At 38.4% G+C, this 24645-nt stretch overlaps 1 protein-coding gene across 5 annotated transcripts in view; it reads right to left on the reverse strand.

Annotated features, from left to right (window-relative positions):
• KYAT3 (kynurenine aminotransferase 3) overlaps nucleotides 1–24645 on the reverse strand; it is a 62871-nt gene that overhangs the window by 18945 nt on the left and 19281 nt on the right. For 4 of the 5 annotated variants that reach the window (XM_021690044.1, XM_021690040.1, XM_021690041.1 and 1 more), the window contains 6 exons: nucleotides 13493–13551; nucleotides 13050–13194; nucleotides 9422–9571; nucleotides 5113–5199; nucleotides 4194–4319; nucleotides 3974–4094 (listed from right to left, as the gene is read on the reverse strand). In XM_021690044.1, the coding sequence (XP_021545719.1) occupies nucleotides 3974–4094; nucleotides 4194–4319; nucleotides 5113–5199; nucleotides 9422–9571; nucleotides 13050–13194; nucleotides 13493–13551 (688 nt within the window). The remainder of the gene's footprint in view (nucleotides 1–3973; nucleotides 4095–4193; nucleotides 4320–5112; nucleotides 5200–9421; nucleotides 9572–13049; nucleotides 13195–13492; nucleotides 13552–24645) is intronic. The other variant, XM_021690043.1, reaches the window with a different exon arrangement.

Raw genomic sequence — 24645 nt, forward strand, 5'->3', positions numbered from 1 at the left:
TTTAAAAACATCTGGATGTTCATGTCCTCTCCAACTCAGAGCCACAGAAGTTAAAGTAAACAGATAGTCAGAAGACCACAGCACTGTGTGTGAATCTACAGAAAAAACCCCAAACCCCCCCCCCAAAACCCCCAATCTTTGCAGGTCTGATTATTTAAAAAAACAGTATCTAGGGGTGCCTGGCTGGCTCAGTTGGTAGAGCATGCAACTCTTGATCTCGGAGTTAGGAGTTCAAGCTCCATGTTGGGTGTAGAGATTATTTAAAGACAAAAACAAAAACAAAAATAAAAATAAAAAAACCTAGGGTCACCCAGCTGGCTCAGTTGGAAAAGCATGCAACTCTTGGTCTCGGGGTTGTGAGTTTGAGCCTCACAATGGGTGTAGAGATTACTTAAATGGATAAATAAATAAAAACTAAAAAAATAGAAACAAAAACAACCCAATATTGGTAAGTTAAGCTTGCATTTATATCTGAAAGGCAACTGGCCTTTGCACTTCTCATTTATGACCCATGATCCTTAAATCAGCCACAGCAGTTCTATGAGTTATTCACAGGTGGTTTAGGCTTCAGTGGAAGTCAGATAAAGATGAGAAACATGAGGCAGGGTGCTACCCCAGGGAAAACCATCTCAGTGAAAGCATGAGGATGATGCTAATTCATGATGTATGGCTAGAAAGCCTTATTGTGTTATATTAAAGAGCTACTCTCACACTCTGCAATAGTGTGATGAAATAGCCATTTTGCATCTTTCGCGTAACAAAGGCCACTGTATTTGATAGAATAGCTAAGTTTTCATGGAACCAAACTGTACTCTGTAAATAATGAAATAGTGAATTCATTTTTTTCTTGTTTATGGGCTGTTATAACAAATAAAAAATCTGACTTAAAAATATATGTCTTGATATCTTTAGCAAGTAATATCTGCTACATTTTTACTATGAGGGGCTTATCATATAACATGGTTTAAACAATATAATAAAGGTTCAAACAACAAATCTCAAGATCATTTAAAGTTATGTATTGGAAAAATATTGCTAAACTGAGTTAACTAAAACTCTAAAGATTTGAGGCATTATTGCATAGACATGAACATATATTTTATGTTAAGTACAGAATTACATTCATTAGAAAGATGCCTCTTCCTCTCTCTGCTTAATTATTAAAAATTACAAAAAATAATTACGTGTCCATAGTGATCTGATTTTTGACCGGAAATAGTTCAAATGACCTGAAACAGAGATCATCAACAAGAAGGGTGAAGATGAACCCTAATGCAATTTTGACATGTAATAGCAGTTTGCTGTGTCAAGGCAACACCACACCTTGCAAATCTCTGGCTGTCTTCTTCTTTTATCTGTTCTCCCTGAGAACATTCTCTTCCATGGGTTCCACCATCAACAAAATTTTGATGACTGGCCAAACTGTTTCCCCTCATAATTTGATCCTATCAGGCTTGTCTCCAGAATCTTCTCCTCTGTCTCACAGACACTGAAACTCAGCAAGACTATAAAGCATGAGAGGCAGGAATATTCCTTCCTCCCCACAGATCTGCTCCTCCCCAGCACATCTCCACCTCTGCTGAAGAGCCTCATCACTGCTGATGGGGCTGGGTCAGAGATCTCAGAAGCATACTTGCTTGCTCTCTTTCCATCTTCAAATGCTATACTCCCCCCCCCACATTGTTTTGACTTCTAAATAGCCCACATGTGTCAACTCTACTGCTAGCCTATCTGACTCAATTCAGATCCTCACCTATAGCTGGTTCTTAGCTTTATAAAACAAATCCAGGGGCGCCTGGGTGGCTCAGTCGTTAAGCGTCTGCCTTCGGCTCAGGTCATGATCCCGGGGTCCTGGGATCGAGCCCCGCATAGGGCTCCCCGCTCGGCGGGAGGCCTGCTTCTCCCTCTCCCACTCCCCCTGCTTGTGTTCCCTCCCTCGCTGTCTCTCTCTCTGTCAAATAAATAAATAAAATCTTTAAAAAAAAAAAAAAACCACAAATCCAATCATGTAACCAATTCCCTTGCCATGGCACACCTCTTGCAGTAGTTCTCAAAGTATGCTCATTGGAACTTTGGTGATCAAAGTAATGTGTAGAATTTCTTTAGAAATCAATTTTAAGTTTCCTTCCATGAAATTTTCTTATGCACTTAAAATAAGTACTACTGTTTATCTGAGAGTGTATGCTACCAACGGTGAAACAAATGAACATTTAGTAAGTGAATACTAATGGCAAAATAAAAAAAAACTCTGATGGGCTTATTTCAATGGCTCTTTGTGACAAATATGCACAGAACTATGATTTTTATATTGACTTCTCTTTTTTTAAAGATTTATTTCCTTATTTTAGAGAGAAAGGGAGGGTGTGTGTGTGTGTGTGTGTGTGTGTGTGTGTGTGCACGAGCGGGGCGGGGGCAGGGGCAGAGGGAGAGACTCTTCAAGCAGGGGACTTCCCACTGAGCATGGAGCCCCACGCAGGGCTCCATCTCACAACCCTGAGATCATGACCTGAGCCAAAACTAAAAGTTGGATGCTCAACCCACTGAGCCACCCAGGCGCCCCTAATGACTTCTTCTAATTATTAAATTTCTGTTAGGAAAACTGTTTCTTGTTTCAGGATGGAAGGCAATGTATCCCTATTTCATGATGTGAACTTTGTGGCTTTGAGGTGCTCTATAGTAAGGCTTTGAGTTTCAGAACCACTGACTTCCTCAACAAGTTTAAATTCTGTTCTCATATTCAAGGCTGTCAGAATTACCCTACTTTTCCATTATCATCGTTGCCTGTTATATCCTTATAAACCACTTGCCCTAATCTTAAGTATATCTTGATCTGTCATGCCTCCTTGCCTCAGTCCTCTTAGTTTATCTGTTATGAATTTTCCTTCTACCTCTCTGCTTAGCAAATTCGATCTTTTGCCCACTCCTCTGTTGATCCCCTCAAGCAGTTGCTTCGTCCTCTGTAGTTCTACAATTTATAATGTACCATAGGGATAATTATGATATATACAACAACTATTTATATGTAAGGGCCCTAATTTTTTATTTATTAATTTCTGCCACAATGATTTTAGTTTTCCTTCCCTTATCCTTTTCATACCTTCTATTCATTTACTTATCAATTACGTTCTGATCATCTAGCATGTGCAAGATCCACCCTGGCAACTAGGGATTCAGAAGACACTAAAACAAACAAAAGTCCCTACATTCTAGCAGATTAGAAGTAAACAATATAGGTCTTGATATTTATTACAAAGGAAAAAACAAAAGAGAACAGGAAAAAAAAAAAGCAAAGCAAATGCTGGAAGGAAAGCTTGTAACTGTCTTAAATGTGGCCATAAAAAGTGGTATCTGAATAAAGCTCTGGGGGAGGTGAGAGACTGAGCCATATGGATATCTAGCGGGAAAAGAGTTTCCAGGGCATTGGAAGGAGAAGTGCAAAGACCCAAAGTCTGCAGCCCAGCATATAATCTTATAGCTGATATCAGTTTGAATAACTCCAGAAGACACTGAGACACTTGTGAGACAGCCCAGTAGTAATGAAGAAATCCCAGGCAAAGATCAAGCAGCAATAACTTACTGGCCCTGCACTTTTCTCCTGCTGACTTGGCATTTTGGCAACTTACTCAGCACAGACAGTCCAGCTTGGGAACAAGTAAGCTCCCTGTATCTTATGTACCAAGTAATAATAGATTCTTGATAAAAAGCCAAGGGTATAGGCAAAAGTAGGACTTCTCTGGTTTCATAGCTTTATAGTATGATCCAAAAATCCCTTCCCCTTAGTTTGTACTGCTTGTCCTTCAATTTGTTTATTTATTCAGTCAAGCATCATTTATTCAAATCCCATTTAAGTGCTCATCCGGACAGATACCCATTGCAAGGACTATTTTAAAGCTGTTCTGGGATCCTTTCCAATCAGTTGTTCCACACGTGCCCAAACACATTTAGATTTGTGACTCTATGTAATAATCAGTACCTATTTTTAAATGCTTATTTCCAGTATATACAAGCCATTCATAAACCTCATCACTGATGCAGAGTGTGTCATATTTGATGCAAAGGTCAGCAATTACTTGGAGTTCCTCTTTGGTATATACCTATATGTGTTAAAGAAAACAAAAGAGCAGAGCCAATTATGATTCATCACGTGAGAAAATGATAGGTCAGAAGACTGTATAAAGAGATCAAAGACTCACCTTGCCAATGGGGTTATGTGGAGTATTCAGTATAATAGCTTTGGTTTTAGAATTAAATTTACTTGCCAGTTCTTGAGGATCCAATGTCCAGTCAGAACTAGACCATTTTTTCCCATCGACAGGTTTCTAAGTATGAAGAATCAAAATGTGATTTAATTCAATTAATTCATGTTTGCTGTCTTACAAATAAATACCTTACTGGGAAAAAAAAATAGAGAAAGGTAAGGCAAAGGTAACTGAACAAATGACTAACAAAGAAAATAAGCAGAAATCACTAAGCCTTAAGAGCCCAAGAGGACTTGAGTCTCATGCTCACACCTATTAAATGGGAAAATAAACTCTTGTCGACATAAACAGCTGTTAAAGTGTCTATGTTCCTTCAAAGGAGCCAGCTATAACGATGGTTAACACGTCTGGTAGTTTAGGGCTAATATAAGATTCTGTGATTCACCTTAGCGTATTACTTATTTTAGTAAGGTTTTTAAAAAGACAATGGTAGTACACTTTATTAAATTCCTAAAAATAAAAGCAAAATTTAAAAAATTCACTTTATTCAGAGTTCAACAAGCATTTATGAAGCACCCAGCATACATAGCCTACACAGTTAGTCACTGGGGAGCAGTGCTATGAAAGTGAGTTAGAAATGGTCTCTGAGCTAGTGGTGCTCATGTTGGTGGGGGAGACACATACAAAAGATAACATGACATATAATGTGAATGCTGATACAACAGAGATACATGGCAAAAACAGAATAAAGTAATAAAAGTTGTCCTCTTCAAGATGTTGGTTACCTTCAGCCATAGTAGAGATACACAGTAAATCCCAAAAAGTAATCAAAGTGGAAACTTCATCAGGGACAAAGCAATTCTGTGTATTTTCAAAACATCTTAAAGCATGTGAACGGTGCTGGCAAACTTACAGATCTTAGGGGAATAAAAACAGGTGTTGCTCCAGCCATTCTCACCATAGGCTCGTAACAGTCATAGAAAGGCATTATTATTATGACCTAAAATGAAACCAAGTAAGAATTTAACATATCAATTATTCATTTGTTTAAAAAATACTGTGGGAGTCCAACCCAGAAGTCACAGATTTCATGAAGCGGAAAGGCTTTGGCAAAGATTTTAAAAGACTAGAATCTTTCTATACTCAAAAGCTTTTGGGTATTGTTTCAACTATAAACAAGGAAGCCATAGTCTGGCAAGAGGTTTTTGATGATCACGCGAAGCTTCAGCCAGGCACAGTATTAAAAAATACTGTATCATATGATCTCACTGATATGAGGAATTCTTAATCTCAGGAAACAAACTGAGGGTTGCTGGAGTGGTGGGGGTGGGAGGGATGGGGTGGCTGGGTGATGGACATTGGGGAGGGTGTGTGCTATGGTGAACGCTGTGAATTGTGTAAGACTGTTGAATCACAGATCTGTACCTCTGAAACAAATAATATATGTTTAAAAAAAAAAAAAAGAACATAGTAGGAAGGGAAAAATGAAGGGGGGGAAATCTGAGAGGGAGATGAACCATGAGAGACTATGGACTCTGAGAGACAAACTGAGGGTTCTAGAGGGGAGGGGGGGTGGGGGGATGGGTTAGCAAAAAAAAAAATACTGTGTACCTACTATGTGTAAGGCACTATACTACATGCTGAGATGCAGCAGTGAAAAAGCTGGCTTTCCTTGCCTTCCTGGAGCTAACAGCCAAGTGGAAAAGACCTTAGAGATACACTTGTCCAGGAGTCCTTGGTCTCTTAATGAGATCTACAGAAGGGCTTGCAGTGGGGATGCTTGAAATTATATGCAAAGCTTTACATGTGCCTAGGTAGGTTTTCCTGGGGGAAGAAGCCATAGGTCTCATCACATCCTCAAAGGAATGTTCCAGCCAAAACATTAAGAATTTCTTTAAATTTTAAGTTACAAAATAAAATGTCAGAGAGGGGCAGAAGCCAAAGACTATAAGGGAAGATAACACGGCAATGCTCTCCATTATAATTATATAATTATAATACTTTACAAGTATTATCCTGAGAGTAAAGATGTTTCTCTCTGCTCAAAAGCACTCCAAAACAAAGACTGGATGTGGGGAGACTAGTTAAGATGCTACTTACATCTAGATTCAGTCTTTTTTCCTAGCCCCTCAAGATATATTCCTTGTTCCTTGGCCTCTACGCGCTCTCTCTTAATCACCTGTGGGCTGGCTTTTAGGTCAGTCAGAGGGCCAACCTGTCCAGGTGGTATACCCATCATATATATTCAATATTTATTTATATATATATAAAATATATAAATATATTTTAGAGAGAGAGCACACAAGTGCGGGGGGTGAGGGGTGGTGGGAGAGAGAGACTCTTAAGCAGGCTCCACGTTCAGCCTGACACGGAGCTCAATCTTATAACCCTCAGATCATGACCTGAGCCCCGAAATCAAGAGTCAGACACTTAACCAACTGAGCCAGCCAGGTGCCCCTCTTTTTATCTTTTTAAACCTAGTAATATTTCATGAAAATTTCCTATTATTATAGTTTTAATATTTATTATCTTAATGGCTACTTGAGAGCCTTCTGAATTCTAGAATAGATTTTTTTTTTTTATCATTTGTTTGTATAAATAACAATTCTGGGGCACCTGGGTGCCTCAGGTGGTTGAGCATCTGACTCTTGATTTCAGCTCAGGTCATGATCTTATGATCGTGGGACTGAGCCCCGTGATGGGCTCCGTCCTCAGGGAGGAGTTGGCTTGAGATTCTCTCTCCCTCTGTCCCTCCCCCCCACTAGTGCCCATGCGTCCGCGCGCTCTCTCTCTAAAATAAATAAATCTTTAAAAATAAATAAATAAATAGCAATGCTATGTTTATTTGTGAGTATATGTAGTTTCTCTACTTTTAAATAGCTGAATAAATTCACACGATTGCTATTGCTAGATTAAAAAGTATAAACATTTTTTTTAAGATTTTATTTATTTATTTGATAGAGAGAGAGACACAGTGAGAGAGGGAACACAAACAGAGGGAGTGGGAGAGGGAGAGGCAGGCTTCCTGCGGAGCAGGGAGCCCGATGCAGGGCTCGATCCCAGGACCCTGGGATCACGACCTGAGCCGAAGGCAGACGCTTAATGACTGAGCCACCCAGGTGCCGCTAAAAGGTATAAACATTTTTATGGCACCTTATACAGACAGCCAAATTGCTTTAGAAAAATTGAGTAACTATTTATAATTTCACAAAGCAACACTAAGTTGTCTCACTTAACTTTTGTTGGTTAGATTAGTAATACCTAATTGGTCTAAATTTGCACTTTTAACTGTGTATTTCTTATGATGTGAAATACCTGCTCAAAGGCCTTTCTCACTAAAGTCATATAAGGGCCTTACATTCTAAAGCCCCTTTGTTTGTGCTAGTCATTCAATTCACACTGAACACCTACTATACAGTCTACTATGTTAGGTGTTAGCTACTGTGAAGGGCAAAGAAATCAATCTTTGTTCATTCCCTTGGGAAGGGATCTTTCCCTCAAGCAGACTGTAAGTTCCTAATTAGTCTGTGAAATTCTCAGAGACCAAGACGACCTATCTTTGAACCCTAGTGAGAAACACAGGTGCCTGCTTTGAAGTGAGAGCTCAATAAAGGAAAATAAATTGGGGAGGCAGGGAGGTAAAATTGAAAGAATATGCTTGACACTCTTTGCTGCAATTTCTTTATTTTTATGATGGGAATAATTCCCCTCTCTTTCTGAAGAGTATTTCTTGAGTACTCAGTATTTTAAGGACTGGCCGTACAGCAATAAACTGGTTCTCCTGGAACTTACATTCTACCAAGAGAGACAAAAAAACAAGAAATCACGGAAGTAAATTAGATAATTTCAGATGGTAATAAGTGCTATAAAGGAAATAAAACAGGTCAATGTGATAGAAAGTGACGTGTGTGGTTTCAAAATATCAGATACAGTGATCAGGGAAGAAAGAATAGAGAAAAGAAAGTCAAGGGCTGAGCCTCGGGATGTTCCAGCAGAATGCAGAAGGAGGAAGCAACAAAGGATTAACAACATCAAAGAATGAGATAAAACTTTCAACTAGTTTATAGGATTAAAAGAGATTATATATATAAAAGTATACCTGTACTTCCTTAAGATGTTTCCTTAAGTAGCTTATTGTCTGGCATAGGAGAGGGAATTAGAGATGTAACAGAAAAACATAATACAAAGTAAGAGCAGTATCTTTTATACAAGAGGTACAGGGAAAGTGCCATGAGAGTTCAAAGAAAGGAATTAACAACATAGATCCAGGTAAATATTCATTCTTCAGACTTAAGCAATGCCTCTCTGGAGTCTTCCAGGCCGTCACCACCATAACTTACACATTGTCCACCACTGACTGTCACACGCATTCCCATTCACTAGTTTGCAAGTATCTCCTCTACTAAACGGGGAACTCCTTCCACACAGAAACTGTCTTTTTAAAAATCTCCCGTGGTGCCTAGCATAGGAGATCCTCAGGGATTTCTGAATGAGTGAAGAGGTCAGGAAATACTGAAGCAGGGGTACTGGAAGAATGATGGGGACACAGGGGCAGAGCTGACTGAGTCTGGAGCCATGTGGGTCACAGTACTAAAGCAGAAATCACTCATCCTTCTTGTTACACATGGTGCTGTTAACAATGTTGGGCACAAAAACACACTGACCAAATACTCCCTGACTGAGTCAGATAAGGGTAATTTTAGTCGTGCAAATGAAAGACTCATTTTCCCCATCATTGCTAGCCCCTTCCACTTACCCTTACCTAAACAGGCTGTAAAAATAGGAATGAGTCACATGGAACAAAATAGATGAATCTCACAGACATAATGATAAATAAAAGAAGCCGTTCAAGAGTACATACTGTGTGATTCCATTTATATCAGGTTAAAGAGCAGGTAAAATGAGCCTATGGTGTTACAAGACAGAAGAGTAGTTACCTCTGGAAGAATATAAACTAGGCAGGGGCAAAAGGGAGCTTTCTAGGTGCTAGAAATGTACTATATTTCACCTGGTTTGTGGTTATATGGACACATATACACACACATATAAATATACATTTGTAAACAATTTATAAAGCTGTATACTTACGATTTGTGAATTTTACTCATGTGTACTATACGTCAAAAATTATTAAAAATAAAATGTAAAATAAATAAAAGATTCAAAGGCAGTACAAATGATAATAATTGATATAGGTAAGATGATAATGTTAATATACTTACTTCATCTCCCTCATCAATTAATCCTTGAATGGCATTAAAAAGAGAGCCATACGCTCCTACTGTCACAAGGATTTCTTTATTTGGATTGATTTGATTTTGATAAAATTTTTCATATAAGCAGGCTAGAGCTTTCACAAGTGATGGATGACCCTGTTGAATAAAAAAGAAGAAAAAAAAATCTTGAATTTGATTATGGGATCTACTTCTTGGAGGTACTCTGGATCTAAAATGAAAGAATTTTTAAAATTTAGGTTTTATGTTTGTAATTATCCAAGGAAAATTTGTATTTTTTAATGGAGATAAAAAACATTTTTCACTACTTTCAGAGGTTTCCTACATGAAGGATCATGAAAACTTGCTAATGACTAAGAAAAAAAAAAACCCTATTAAACAGTTGGTTTTGGAATTTAAAATTCCAACGTATATGTTTTGATAAAGATTGGCTTCAGTACCAAATATATCTTTGACAGTACATTTTTTGACAGCAATCAAATCACATTCAATTATTTTTGACAGTAACTAAATTATATTGGATAGAGTTGGACTTTTTTCCCTGTAAAAATAAGAAAACCTGCATTGTCTATATATCCTGATTCTATTCTTCCATGTTACCAAAGAGAAGGCTATTATGCCAACCAATGGATTATGGAGAGAGGGCAAAAACAAATTCCCCAAAGAAATACACATTAGTGCTCATGTGAGAGTTATGTTAGGAGGAAGTAGGACATTCTTCACCACATGAGAGCCAAGAGGGGAGGAGTCATCCAAGCAAACAACAACGTTCACCAAAGGAATGAAGGGACTGTAAATGCACAAACTCTGAGACATGTAAGGAGTCTTTTTTTTTTTTTTTTTAAGATTTTATTTATTTGTCAGAGAGAAAGCGAGCGCAGGGAGGGGCAGAGGGAGAAGCAGGCTCCGCACTGAGCAGGGAGCCCGATGCGGAACTGGATCCCAGGACCCTGGGATCATGACCTGACCTGAAGGCAGACGCTTAACTGACTGAGCCACCCAGGCATCCCTGTAGGGAGTCTTAACTCCTTCATTCGCTCTTCCTCTATTCTTCTCTTCTTCTGTATCTCTGCACTTGCCTCCTTCTCTTTCTTTTCTTTCCCTTTTCCCCTCCTTGTCTTATTTGGTATTGAAGTCAGTATTTCTTATGGCTTATTTTTTCCTAGCATGTAGCTCCTCTTTTTGCTTTTGGAGAACCACCTTGATTTTCTGTCAGTTGCAAGTGAGAGTCCAAGTGCAGGGCACCTAGGACTCTGGAGTAATAAACTGGGTCAGGATACAGGACAAGAGGGAGGCTGGTAGGATATACCCCAGGTTTATGAAGTAAAATAGCCTTTGGTCATTTTAAGTTATCCATCCCAGCTCACATGAAAAGGAGGCTTTTTTTTTTTTTTTTTAAGATACTTTTGTTGTCACCTTTGACAGAATGTTGGCTAGTATGTCACAGGCCCTCACCCAATTAAAATTAACAAAAACAAAGCTGTAGCCTATTTTTCATATTTTGAAATTAGGAGATATTATAATATTAGAGAAATTGGGTATAATTACTAATGGGGGGGGGTAACAGAACACAGCCAGTAAACTAAAAAATAATAGCAAGGGAAAAAGACTACTTAAATTCAAGCTCCAAAAAATATACATAATTTGTGAAAAGAGCAAGAAAAGATTGTCACCACTCCTGGAAATCCAAAATTTCCTCTGAATTTCATTTTAATAACAGATCTAACAAATTCTAGCAATGGGTGATCTGAAAGCAACCATAAACACTACACATGTTTCCTCAGAATAATAAAGGTCTGTGTTTTCTTAAAATTTTTAATTACAAAAATAATGCATTCTTCATATAATAATTAAAACTAGGCAAAGTTGTGTTAAAAAGAATTATGATCTCTCCTCAACAACACTTCCTTCACATCTCCCTGAGGTGACCAATGTCTTCCACAGCCTGATGATAGTGCAATACCATCCCCTGTGCTTATTCCAATATAAAACCACATATATACATATACTCACATATATTTACAAAAACTGGAAAATATTTAAAGAATGGGCATAGGTTACAGCAAAGGAAACAATCAACAAAACTAAAAGGCAATCTACAGAATGGGAGAAGATATTCACAAATGACATATCAGATAAAGGGCTAGTATCTAGAATCTATAAAGAATGTATCAAACTCAATACACAAAAAACAAAAAATCCAGTCAAGAAATGGGCATACGGCATGAGCAGACATTTCTCCAAAGAAGACATACAGATTGCCAACAGACACATGAAAAAATCCTCATCAGGGAAATACAAATCAAAACCAAAACCACATTCTGACAGGTTTGATATCACCTCAAACCTGTCAGAATGGCTAAAATTAACAAGTCAGGAAATGACAGATGTTGGCGAGAATGTGGAGAAAGGGGAACCCTCTTACACTGTTGGTGGGATTGCAAACCGGGGCAGCCACTCTGGAAAACAGTATGGAGGTTCCTCAAAGAGTTAAAAATAGAACTACCCAGGGTGCCTGGGTGGCTCAGTCGGTTAAACCTCTGTCTTCAGCTCAGGTCATGATCCCGGAGTCCTGGGATCGAGCCCTGCGTCAGGCTCTCTGCTCAGCGGGGAAGCCTGATTTTACCTCTCCCTCTGCCTGATGCTCCCCCTGCTTGTGCTCTGTCAAATAAATAAATAAAAATCTTAAAAAAAAAAAAAAAAGAACTACCCTGTGATCCAGCAATTGCACTACTAGGTATTTATCCAAAAGATACAAAAGTGCTGATTCAAAGGGGTATCTGCACCCCAATGTTTATAGCAGCAATGTCCACAAGAGCCAAAATATGGAAAGAGTTCAAGTGAATGGATAAAGAAGATGTGATATATATAGAGAGATATATATATATCTCTATATATATCACAATATATATACATACATACACACACACACACACACACACACACACACACAATGGAATACTACTCAGCCATCAAAAGAATGAAATCTTGCCATTTGCAACAACATGGATGAGGCTAGAGAGTATAATGCTAAGTGAAATAAGTCAGTCAGAGAAAGACATATAGTATACACTTTCACTCATATGTGGAATCTAAGAAACAAAACAAACAAACAAAGGAAAAAAGAGAGAGACAAACCAAAAAACAGACTCTTAACTACACAGAGAACAAATGGGTGGTTAGCAGAGGGGAGGTGGGCAGGGAGATGGGTGAAATAGGTGACAGGGATTAAGAGTACACATCGTGATGAGCACTGAGTAATGTGTAGAATTGCTGAATCACGATATTGTACACCTGAAACTAATATAATACTGTACGTTAACCATACTGGAATTAAAAAAAAAAAAAAACCTGGACAAAAAAGAGAGAAGATTCTCCCTCCCTTGTTGCCATCAGACCCTATAAGTAAAGGAAAAACCAAGATAAGACTGTGGAGGGGTTAGAAGTTGGGGACGGCTCCTTCTAGGAGGTAAGGGCAAGGGTGGTGGTCCCTCTGATTATTAGTTTGGGACAGTTGGTCCCAGAAAGCCAAGTACACAGAAGTGACAGGAGTACATTCACACAAAATACAATATAAAATACAAGTTCATGCCCCACATGGTCTTCATATACTTACAAAGCCTCGTGTATACTGGTTCAGGCTATCAATTGCTGCAATCTCCGATAATTTCTCCTTTACATATATAGGAGGGGATATATCTGGAAGGCCTTGACCAAGATTCACAACAGAGGGGTCTGCAGCCAACTTTGTAAATTCAATCCTAAAATTAAAAAAAATACTAATAAGTACCATAATTACAAAGTTAGCATTTTATACCTCATGATCTTAACATAAAACTGAAAAACTAAGACCTAGTTTAGTCTTACAAATAAAAAAAAATGAGTTCCCAACAAAAACTTTACCACTTATGAAATGACTTTGTCTAATTAAATGATGGCTGAACTAATGAACTTAGAAGTTTCTTACAAATCTCAATTTCTTGGTACCCAACTAAGAATACCAAAATGTGTAGGAAAAAAGCATCACCAAATTATTGTTGCTTATTCCAAGGTACTCACCACACATTACTATCAAGGCCTTCAATTCGTTTCGCATTGATGATTTTCAAAGACATCTTCTGAAAGATACAAATATTGAAAGGTTTTTTAAATTTCTTTAATCAACAAAAAAGCCAGAAAATCACAGATAGCTCTACCTTTTCCCTACTGTTGCCATGGAAAAAAGCAGTACCATAATGACAAATGCCAGACCCCAAAATACAAAATTCTGAGGTGCAATCATCTCCCACCTACTGCCCTAAGGAATGCTTTTTCTTATGATCCTTAGATGTTTATCTTCTCACAAAGGAACAAAAATATCACCCTCACCTAAAAAAATAAACCAATTTGAAGGCCTGAAATGTACTGAAGAAAACAATAATGATACTTAAAAAAGTCAGTTTAAAAAAATACCTTGAGTCATTCTCTGAAGATCATTTTAGGTAAGATGGACCAACAGTTCCACAAGTACGTGCCTTGGATGGCATACAGGAAAGAAGCACTCAACAAATGGTTTTAAAACTATGCAATAGAGAGCCCCAAATCATAACAGCTCACATTATTGAGTCCTGAGCACATAGCAGGCACTGTTCTAAGTGTTGTACATAATTAAATCATTTCATAGTCACAACAACCTTATGTAGTGGTTCTCTTATTACCCCTAATTTATGTAGGAGCAAAGTGAGGTCAGAGGGTAAGGTTACAGAACTTTACACATCTGCCCAAGTTTACAAAGCTAGTAACATTTAAACCCAAACAGAGTCAACTCAGGATTTGAACCCAGTCAGTTTGACTCCAGAATACATACTCAGATTTCTTTCCTTTTTTTCATTTTTTAGATTTTATTTTTAGAGCGAGAGCATGAGCAGGGCAAGGGGCAGAGGGAGGGAGAGGGAGAGAGAGAGAGAATGTCAAGGAGACTCCACGTTGAGTGCAGACCCCAACGCAGGGCTTGATCCCACAACCCTGAGATCAGGACCCGAGCTGAAATCAAGTGTTGGGCACTTAACCGACTGAGCCACCCAGGCGCCCCCTGATCTATTTCTATATACTGTCTTTTATGTAACATGACCTTATAAAAAATATTACCAGAATGCTGCCTCCTAAAAAAGTGTACTAGACATTTAGATCAGGTCTCCTTATATCAAGGAAGCTAGGGCTATGGTAGAAAAATATTAAAAGTTAAAATTATGGTCCAGCATACAATTTCTTAGTTCTCTAGATTTTAAAATTAAGTTTATACTATCTCCCCAAAGCACTAAATTAGTGTTGAGTTCACTGTTAACAAGCTGCTAGGGAAAAAAAAAAAAAATGATTGGCAGCATTTTTATAAAGATTTTCCTAATAGAATATTAAAGCAATTTTAATTCAGTCTGGGAGGAAGATAATGATAATGGTTATTAAATAGACCATTGTTCTCATTCTATTCCAACAATGGAGCCAAGAAAAATACCTTTTTACTCTCATATTTTTTAATCTTTGAAACTCCAGTGAAGTAAATCACATGCAAATTCTCCAGAGGTTAAGGTGCCTTCCAGAATATCATTATGATTAAGCACCCACCTGAACATGATGCTATTTTAGAAACTACAATTAGAAAACTAAAAAGTCCCAGAATGATAGACAGAAAAGATATTTTAACAATTGTCCTTTGCCATTAAAATGTTTAAAACTTAATGATTCATTTAGCATGTGGCTGCAAACACAAAGTACAAATTCATATATAAACAATTGAGAAAAGTCTGCAGCAGGTCATTTAGATACAAAGTCCAATTTTCCTTAAAATATTTAGATAATTGAAGGCTTTTTAAATTTTATTTCCAGATTTAATTTTAAAATCTGTGTCCAGAACAGCCTCTCTCTCACAACCTCCCTGCCTCTGCTCCTTTCCACCTCTATGACTCAACCATTTTAATATTTGAAATATTCCGTTTTATTTCTGTAGCTTCACATATGATCATTCCTCTACCTTAGTGGTCTTTCTACACCAATGTTTACCAACCTTTTTTTCATCACTGCCCCCATAAGGAGACCTTTTAGATATTTCTTCTAATCATCTCCCCTACTGCCCCATAAATTAAGGAGTTTTGTCAGATAGGGCTGAGGTTTACAAGGTCACAAAACATTGTAATAGCTATGGTTGGTTTCACCTGCCAAGCACCAATTTTCTCCCCTTGAGAGCAATAATGGCCCTGTTGAGAATGCATATTCTATATTCAATTCGATCCCTGCTCCCCACCACCCTGTCTCTGCACTTGGCTAACTCCTAATCCACTTGCCACTTTCAGTTCTCAAGTTAGACTTCATTTCCTCCAGAGAGTGTTTTCTGATTCCCTAGGTCTAGGTTATATGTTCTTCCTACGTACTCCTATTACATGGAGTACTTTCCAGCATTTACTATATATAACACTGTAATTTTCCTGTTTATTTATCTATATCCTTCCTTAGACTGCAAACCCTGAGGATTAGTTCTAGTTTGTTCACTGGTATGTGTCTGTATTAATCAGGTTTCTCCACAGAAACAGAACCAATACAGGATGTGCATATATATATAGTGATTCAAGGAATTGGCTCGTGGGACTTGTGGGGGTCAGCAAGTTTGAAATCTGCACAGCAGTCTGGCAGTTTGAAGGCCGAATTCCCTCTTCCTGGGGGGGAGGCTTAGTTTTTTTCTCTTAAGGCCTTCAACTGATTGGATCAGGTCCACCCATATTCTATAGAGGGCAATTTACTTAAAATCTACTGATTTCAATGTTAATCTCATTTGGAAAACACCTTCAGAGACATCTACACTGATGTTTGAACAAATATGTGGGTTCCTTGGCCGAGCCAAGTTGACATAAAATTAACTATCACAGTGTCCAACATGTAGAACTATGCTTAGCACATAGTAATTTTTCAACAAATATCTGATGAATGAATGAAAAAATCTACACATTAGAAGTGAACTTATGGTATCAGCTTAAGTTAGGTACTTATTGTATCAGTCAGCTTAAATTAATTTATGCTTCAGTAACAGATGACGCCAAAGTCTTGGTGGCTTAAAATCATAAAGGTTTCTTCTTCATACTACATACCCACTGAAGGTCAGGTCTGCTTTGTTCCATGTCACTGTCACTCTGAGACATAAGATGATGAAATAGCCTCTTTTTGGAATACTGTTAGTTTCACAGCAGAGGGAAAAAAATTTTAATTTCTGCTTAGATGTGCATATACCACTTCTACTCAAATTGTATTGGACAAGGCAATTCATTGCTATGGCTGATACCAACATGGCAGAAATGAAGTCTGGAGGTACAATGACTGTTGTGGGTTGAATTATGTACCCCCCTGCCAAATTCATATTGAGGCCCTACCACCCAGTACCTCAGAATGTGACCTTATTTGGAAATAGGTTCATTGCAGATGTAATTTGCTAAATTAAGGTCATGGGTTGTGGGGAGGATAATCTGATGACAGTGTCCTTATAAAAAGGGTGAATTTGGAGACAGTCTGGTATACAGGGAGAATGTCACATGAAAATGAAAGTGGTATTTTTGAAAGTCAGGGAATGCTAGCGATTGACAGCAAACCACCAGAAAGTAGGGGAAAAGCATGAACAGACTCTTTCTCACATCATACAGAAGAAACCAACCCTGGTACACTTTGCTCTTGGGCTTTTAGCCTACAAAACTGCGAGCTAACACAGTTTTGTTGCTTTAGCCACTCAGTTTGTCACACTCTGTTAAGGCAGCCAGAGGAAATTAATACAGTGATGAACATTTACAAGATACCCGACAGTGTCTAAAAACATCACGATTCAGCAGTAGATGCAAATGCTCACTATATAAGAATTACTGTCCAGAGTAGATCCAGTCTTATGAAATGAAAATAAACCTGGAATCTCATGGGGAATTAAGTATGAGCCTCAGGTGTACGATGGGAAATCTACAGGGCCTATATAATTTCTGGACCAGCTACTCCATGAGCTGGTTTCTGCTCCCAAGTAAATTAATGCCTGGTATACATAATATTGCACTGCTATGTTATAAACACAAAAATGCTAGTGAAATAATAAGCAGCATCTTTTTTTTGTCCACTTGAGGCTGTAATGTGCAGTTCTGCAGAATCACCACTAGGTGCCACTCTTGGCAGAGATGAGAAAAAGCTTACTGCTAATTCCTTCTAAAATGGTTACTGCAATGGTGTTGGCACAAGGAAAACTTGGAAAGAAGAAAAAAGATTACTCATTATCCTAAGACTCTAGCATACTAAAGTTTCAACTGTATATATTTTGGGGACTCTGCCTGTAAGGCTGCTGTTTTTAGGTCAGATAGGATAGGTGCAGAAAAAGTCTTCCCAAATGATGGGTTAAAGCTGGGGAAGCTGAGGCTGTTAGTATCTATGAAGCTGAGTCAATGAGTCTGTGCACTGAGTCAAGCATAAAAAGATAAAGAGTGCAAGAAAAGGTCAGAAACAGAAATAACAAAGCTAATGGTTAGAGAGAGGTGAAGACAATAATCAGACATGAGAAACAGACAGACCCCAGTACTTCAAGACTAGGCTGGAGCAGAAAGTAACAATATAATGGGGACCCCTCTAATGTGGTGTCTGGCTGCTGGGGCAGCCAAAACATCCATTATCTTTCAGATCTATGTTGCAATCACATGTAATTTTTTAAACATTTGCCTTTTCTTTTAAGAGAGTATCTTAAACATTTTATGAATTTTCTCAGTCATAAAATTTTCACTTTTGATTAGCAGATATTATTTCAGTTTCTTTACTCATTCATTCCCTATCGTTTGGGCATTTGTTATTCTCAATGTTTTGCAATTATAGGTAGTGTGTTTCTACTGTGCATTTAATTATAGGGTTCCTATTCTGTTTCCTTCAGTTTTAAAGTTTGATGTGGAGGGGAATGCCCTACTATAACACAGATGAAATATCATCAATATTTAGTCAATATATAGCTAAACTAATGAAACACACAACTTTTGATTTACTTTTATGTAAAATGTAAGGTATAAAATTTGATGTTCCAGCAACAACAGTGATGACACTTGGTATTATTTCCCTTCATTCCTTAGCACTTACTTCCTAAATGTCTTTTTTTAAAAGATTTTTAAAATATTATTTATTGGAGAGAGAGAGAGACAGATAGCGAGAGAGAGCACCAGTACGGAGGAAAGGGATAGGCAGGTTCCCTGCAAGCAGGGAGCTGGATGTGGGGCTCGATCCCAGGACCCTGAGATCATGACCTGAGCCAAAGGCAGATGCTTAACTGAGTCACCCAGGCACCAGTCTTTTGTTTTTTTTTTTTTAATACAGATCTATTTTTAAAAGAAATTTTGCAGGCCTCTGGGTGGTACAGTCGGTTAGATGTCCAACTCTTGGTTTCAGCTGGATCATGATGTATGGGGTTGTGAGAGCAAGCCCCACATCAGGCTCCAAGCTCCGTGAGGAGTCTGCTAAGGTTTCTCTCTCCCTCTCCCTCTGCTCCTCCCCGTTCTTGCTCTCTGGTGCTCTTTCTCTCCCTCTCTCAAATAAATAAATAAATCTTTAAAAAAAATAAAAAGAAATTTTGAACATAACTGCATAATTTATTGCATAATAAATTGCATAATTTATTGACACTTTACCAGTTTGAGAGTTTGCCAGAAAGTTGATTTTTCCCTAAACTAAGAAGAAACTTTGTTATATTCTTTCCTAGCTTTGAGGCTGAGAAACAGATCAGTGCATAGTAGCTATATTACTCAGCTCTCTCAGCTGCACAGACAGAAACTCAATCAAAAACAGTTTCAGCAAAAAGGGGAATTTATTAGAAAGTTCGTGTCACCATGATAAGGAAAGAAGTGTGGCCAGGCTTACAGGTAACTGAAGCCAGAAAACTGAACCTCACCAGGGCTCTGCTTCATCCACATTTCTACCCAATCTCGGTCTGCTTTTCTCCACAGGAGACAAAAACACAGTCACACCTCCCAGTTTCACCACCAGAGGGACTGAGAGTTGTTTTCTCTACTCCAATTTTGAAAATTCTAGGGAAGGGCTCTGAATGGCCTAGCCTTGGCTAATAAACTGTAGCATTTCCCCAACAATTTAAAAAGTACTATATAAGTATGGTTGTTAAGATCATGATGAAAAAACATTAGCAAAAGCAGTGTAGAGCAAGATCATGAGAGGTGTAGAGACACAGTCGAACGCTGATGCCCTTTTTTTGGATGATGTCTTTTTAATGTGCTCACTACCTAATCAAGTAATGGTACAGACCTGACTCCACAATCCCCTGGTTCTTCCAGGTGTGCTCCCTGAGCCAGAAGCTGTCACCTACCCCTGGAGAGTACCTCTATAAGACATTAGCTTCTATTGAAAAATATAGATGGAATGGGGAAAAGAGCATTTTCTGGAGAAATAGGAGTTGATGATGTTCTTGAAAGGAGGGAGGGGTCTCAGGCTATGGCAGTCCATCTAAACGGGAAGTTCATAGGGAATCTGTAGCAGAGCTAAAGATACAGAGCTGAAGCTTCTACTGCTGCAACAGAGAGCCAGGGGAAAGAGCTGGCTATAGAACCAAATTCTAAGGCAGGGGTGAAGTTAAGTTTCCTCTTATATGCCGACTGATACATTGTTAGTGACTGCAATCTCATGTCTCCTTTACATTCTAACTACACTGGCTTTCATTCATTCATGCAACGAATATTTATTGAATATGTACTGTGCACAAGGTATTCTTCGGTGTGGGATAGATCAGCGAGCAAAACAAACCAAGATTCTCTATTCTCATTGAGCCCTTCTTCTTTCTATACCTTAAACATACCTGGCTTGTTTCTATTATATATTATATTACTCTATATAGTTATTCACCTCTCCTTTTCAGAAGGAGTGACTCTGAGATTGGCCATGTGATTGGCTCTGGTCAATGGAGTGTGAGTGGATGTGACCTACTATATCTAAGTAGCTGCAAGTGCTTTTGCATGGTTACGGCTCATACTCACACTTCTCTACTATGAGAAGACCATGTCTCAGAGAGGAGCTACTCCTTTAGCCTCAATCCTGGAATAAAAAGACACAGAATAGAGCTACAATCTGGAGCAAAGCCACTACTGATTTGTAGCCTACATATAATATGGGTGAGAATAAAAGGTTTAGTGACCTAAGAAGGTAAGATTTTGTGGGTTTTGGTACTGCAGCAAAGTTGCTGATATAAAAGCCTTTGCAATTGCTGTGTGCTCTGCCTGGAATGCCCTTCTTTTAGGCCCAGATTCTCCTCTCCACCTCACCTCGCCCTGCCTTTGTTTCCTTGGGTGAATGCTAGAGCAGCAATGGCTGCCTCCTCCACTTGGAAACTGGTGTGTAGCAAGCAATCTGTGTGTGTGTGTGTGTGTGTGTGTACATGTGGTCGGACCTCATGGTGCCTTGGAGGAGATGAAAATGAGTTTTCCCTACTATATAAATAAGTATTTGTATGGTTAAACACACACACACACAAATATCAAAATATACCCTCCTCAGAGAGGGCTTCTAAAACTATATGCCTTAATATTACTCACTGCCTCTCTCCTACTAGCCCCACCAAGAATTTTAGCATGTTTCTCTATTTAATTTTCTTATGACGTTCACCACTATTTGAAATCATTATTTCTTAATTATCTATCTTGCTCACTAAAATGAAAACCTCAGGGCGCCTGGGTGGCTCAGTTGGTTAAGCGACTGCCTTCGGCTCAGGTCATGATCCTGGAGTCCCGGGATCGAGTCCCGCATCGGGCTCCCTGCTCGGCAGGGAGTCTGCTTCTCCCTCTCCCACTCCCCGCTTGTGTTCCCTCTCTCGCTGTGTCTTTCTCTGTCAAATAAATAAATAAAAATCTTAAAAAAAAAATAAAAATAAAATAAAATAAAATGAAAACCTCAGACAACAAGGACTTATCTTGCTCAGTGCTGTATCTCCAGTAACTAAAATGGTGTTTGGCAGGTTGTATTTACAAGTATTTTCTGAACACATGAATGAAATCCCCCATCTTTTTAACTATCCTCATTTTTAATGCCCATTTCAAGGGCATCCTCCCTCTAACCTATCACCCAGTGCTAAAGAGCCATGCACTTAAAACAGATGATGGGCTACTACTTCTCTCTAAAATCTTCAGTGACTCTCCTCAAACTATGGAATGTGGTTCAAATTCAAACCTGTCACTCAAGGCCCTTAATCTACTTTCAGCCTTCTCTCCCACCACGCTATCCCCTCACATACAGTGATTCAGTGATTCAACAGCTCAGGGCCACGTGCCATTCTCTAATTACACTCATGGTATTTCTGTTTCCCATGCTTTTATTTTTTTTATTTTTTATTTTAGTAGAGAGAAGGAGAAAGAGTGCACACGCATGTGAGAGAGAGCAGGGGGAGGGACAGATGGAGGAGAGAGTCTCACGCAGACCCCATACTGAGCACAGAGCCCAACAAAGGGCTTGATCTCATGACCACGAGATCACGACCTGAGCCAAAATCAAGAGTCGGATGCCTAACCAACTGAGCTACCCAGGCGTCCCAGAGAGAATCTTAAGCAGGCTCCATGCCCAGTGTGCAGAGCCCAACACAGGGCTCAATCCCATGACCCTGAGATTATGACCTGAGCCGAAATCAAGAGTCAGACGCTTAACTGACTGAGCCACCCAGGCACCCCTGTTTCCCATGCTTTTATTCAAATTCTTTCCCCCTGTTTGATGTGATCTTCTCCATAATCCCCACTGTGGTAGGCTCAGAAATGACCTCCCAAAAGATGTTCACATCCTAACCCTTGGAAATTGTGACTATTGCCTTATGTCCTTGCAGATGTGATTGAATTAAGGGTCTTGAGTTGGTCTTGATTATTTTTGGGTTTTCCAGGTGGGCCCTAAATATAATCACAGGTATCTTTAAAAGGAAGCAGGGGTTCATACACATACAGAGGAAAAGGCCATGTGAAGATAGAGCAGAGGGCAATCTGAAGATGCTGGCCTTGAAGATTAGGCTGACATGACCATAAGCCAAGGAGTACCAGCAGCCACCAGAAGCTGGACAAAGTAAGGAACAGATTTCCTTACTGGAGGGAGTGTGGCCCTGCTGAAACTTCATTTTGGCCCAGTGATACTGATCTTGAATTCTCATCTCCAAAACTGAGAATAAATTTCTGTATTATTAAGCCATCAAGTTTGTGGTAATTTTAATTTCCTATGGCTGTAGTGGCCATAGGAAACTATTAAACATAATCTACCTGACAACATATAGATGATGATTAAAGACATTAAGACTGTAATTAAAGAAAATTACTAAACCCTTCCAAACCCACATTTCCTTAGCTGTAAATTGGAGATAAAAATAGTATTTACAAAATAGGACAGCTAGAAGGATTAAATGAGACATCATATAAAGCACATAGTGCAGAGGCACATGGTGAACACTCAAAAAAATATTTATTATTATTATTGCTTGACTTAAAAAAACCTATGAAATCTATTATGATTTTGTAGAAAATCAGAGTATGCCACCCCGAAATATGCCACTTTGACATAAGGACCATTTTGGGCTAAAGGTAACTGAGAAGAAGCAGATGCAAGAAAAACTCTCTGCCCTCCCCTCTCTACCAGGATAGGCAAGACAATCACCAGAGACAATTCTAGACTTTTATCAGCTGAAATAGCACCAGAGGAGTAACTATGTAAGAACTCTTATTAAAACTACCCTTATTTTCCATTCCTAAGCCTCTTTTCCTTTGTCTTGTCACTTCTCTATAAATTTACTATTCTTCCTTAAGATGCTATCCAAGCCCAAGTTCTAACCAACCTTTTGAGTTAGTTATTCATCATTAAACTCTTCTGTGTGTATGTACAATGCATATGTTAATTATGTTTGTTTTACTCTTGTTGATCTGACTTTTGTAAATCTAATTTGCAGGGCCTCAGTCAGAAAACCTAGGAGGATGGATTATAGAGTTATATTTTTCCTCCCCTACAATATCATTCAGTGTGCTCACAAATCTTAAATAGTTACCGGGTGAGCCACAGAATGAGAGAAAGTATTACAACACATATCTTACAAAGACTATTATTTGGAATACATAAAGAACTTTTACAACTCAATAGAAAGGCAAACAAGGTTTGACAGCCACTTTGTAGAAGATATAAGAATGGCCAAAAGCACATAAGAGATCTTCAATGCCATTAGTCATTAGGAAAATGCAAAATAAAACCACAATGAGGTACTACTAGATACCCATCAGAATGGCTAAAATTGTAGATACTGAGTGTTGGTAAGGATGCAGAGTAGCTAGAACTCATACAACCCTAGTGGGAATGTGAAATGGTACAACCACTGTGGAAAGCTGCTTAGCTTAAAAATTAAACATAAATGTAGCATACAACCTAACCATTCCACTGTTAGGTATTTACTTAAGAGAAATGAAAACATATGGCTACATAATGACTTGTACACAAATGTTCATAATAGTTTTATTCACAATAGCAAAAAACTGGAAACAATCTATAAGTTTGTTATACTTACCCCTTTACAAACAAACTATAAGTTTGTTATACTTACCCCTTTACTAGGGGTAAACAAATGATGGTACATCCATATAATGGCATATTGTTTAGAAATAAAAAGGAATGAACTACTGATACACCACAACATGCATAAATTTAAAAATCATTATGCATTAGTCCAGTGCATAGCTGGACGCAGCACTCGATTTCATAACCCTGAGATATAATTCGAGCCAAAGTCAAGAGTCAGAGGCTTAACTGACTGAGCCACCCAGGTAACCCTAAGATAATAATTTTTTAAAAAGCAAGTTAATCTATGGAGCCAGAGCAAATCAAGAGAGTGAAGGATGGACTGCTAAAGAATGTTAGGGATCTTTTAGGGGTGATGGGCATGTTCTGTATGTTGATTTTAGCAATGGTCTCATAATACATGCATCTTTAAATAATCAGTGAGTTTTACATTCTAAATGGATGTTGTTTATTGTATTGATAAAGCTGATTTTAAAAAGCTGCCAGAGTAGTTTCTTATAAAACTAAAAATACACTTTCTATATAATCCAGCAATCACTCTCCTTGGTATTTACACAAAGGAGTTGAAACATTATGTTCATAAAAAATCCTGTGTGTGAATATCTATAGCAGCTTTATTTATAATTGCCAGAACTTGGAAGCAACCAAGATATCCT

The sequence above is a fragment of the Neomonachus schauinslandi genome, chromosome 4 (assembly GCF_002201575.2).
Source record: "Neomonachus schauinslandi chromosome 4, ASM220157v2, whole genome shotgun sequence".
NCBI lineage: Eukaryota > Metazoa > Chordata > Mammalia > Carnivora > Phocidae > Neomonachus > Neomonachus schauinslandi.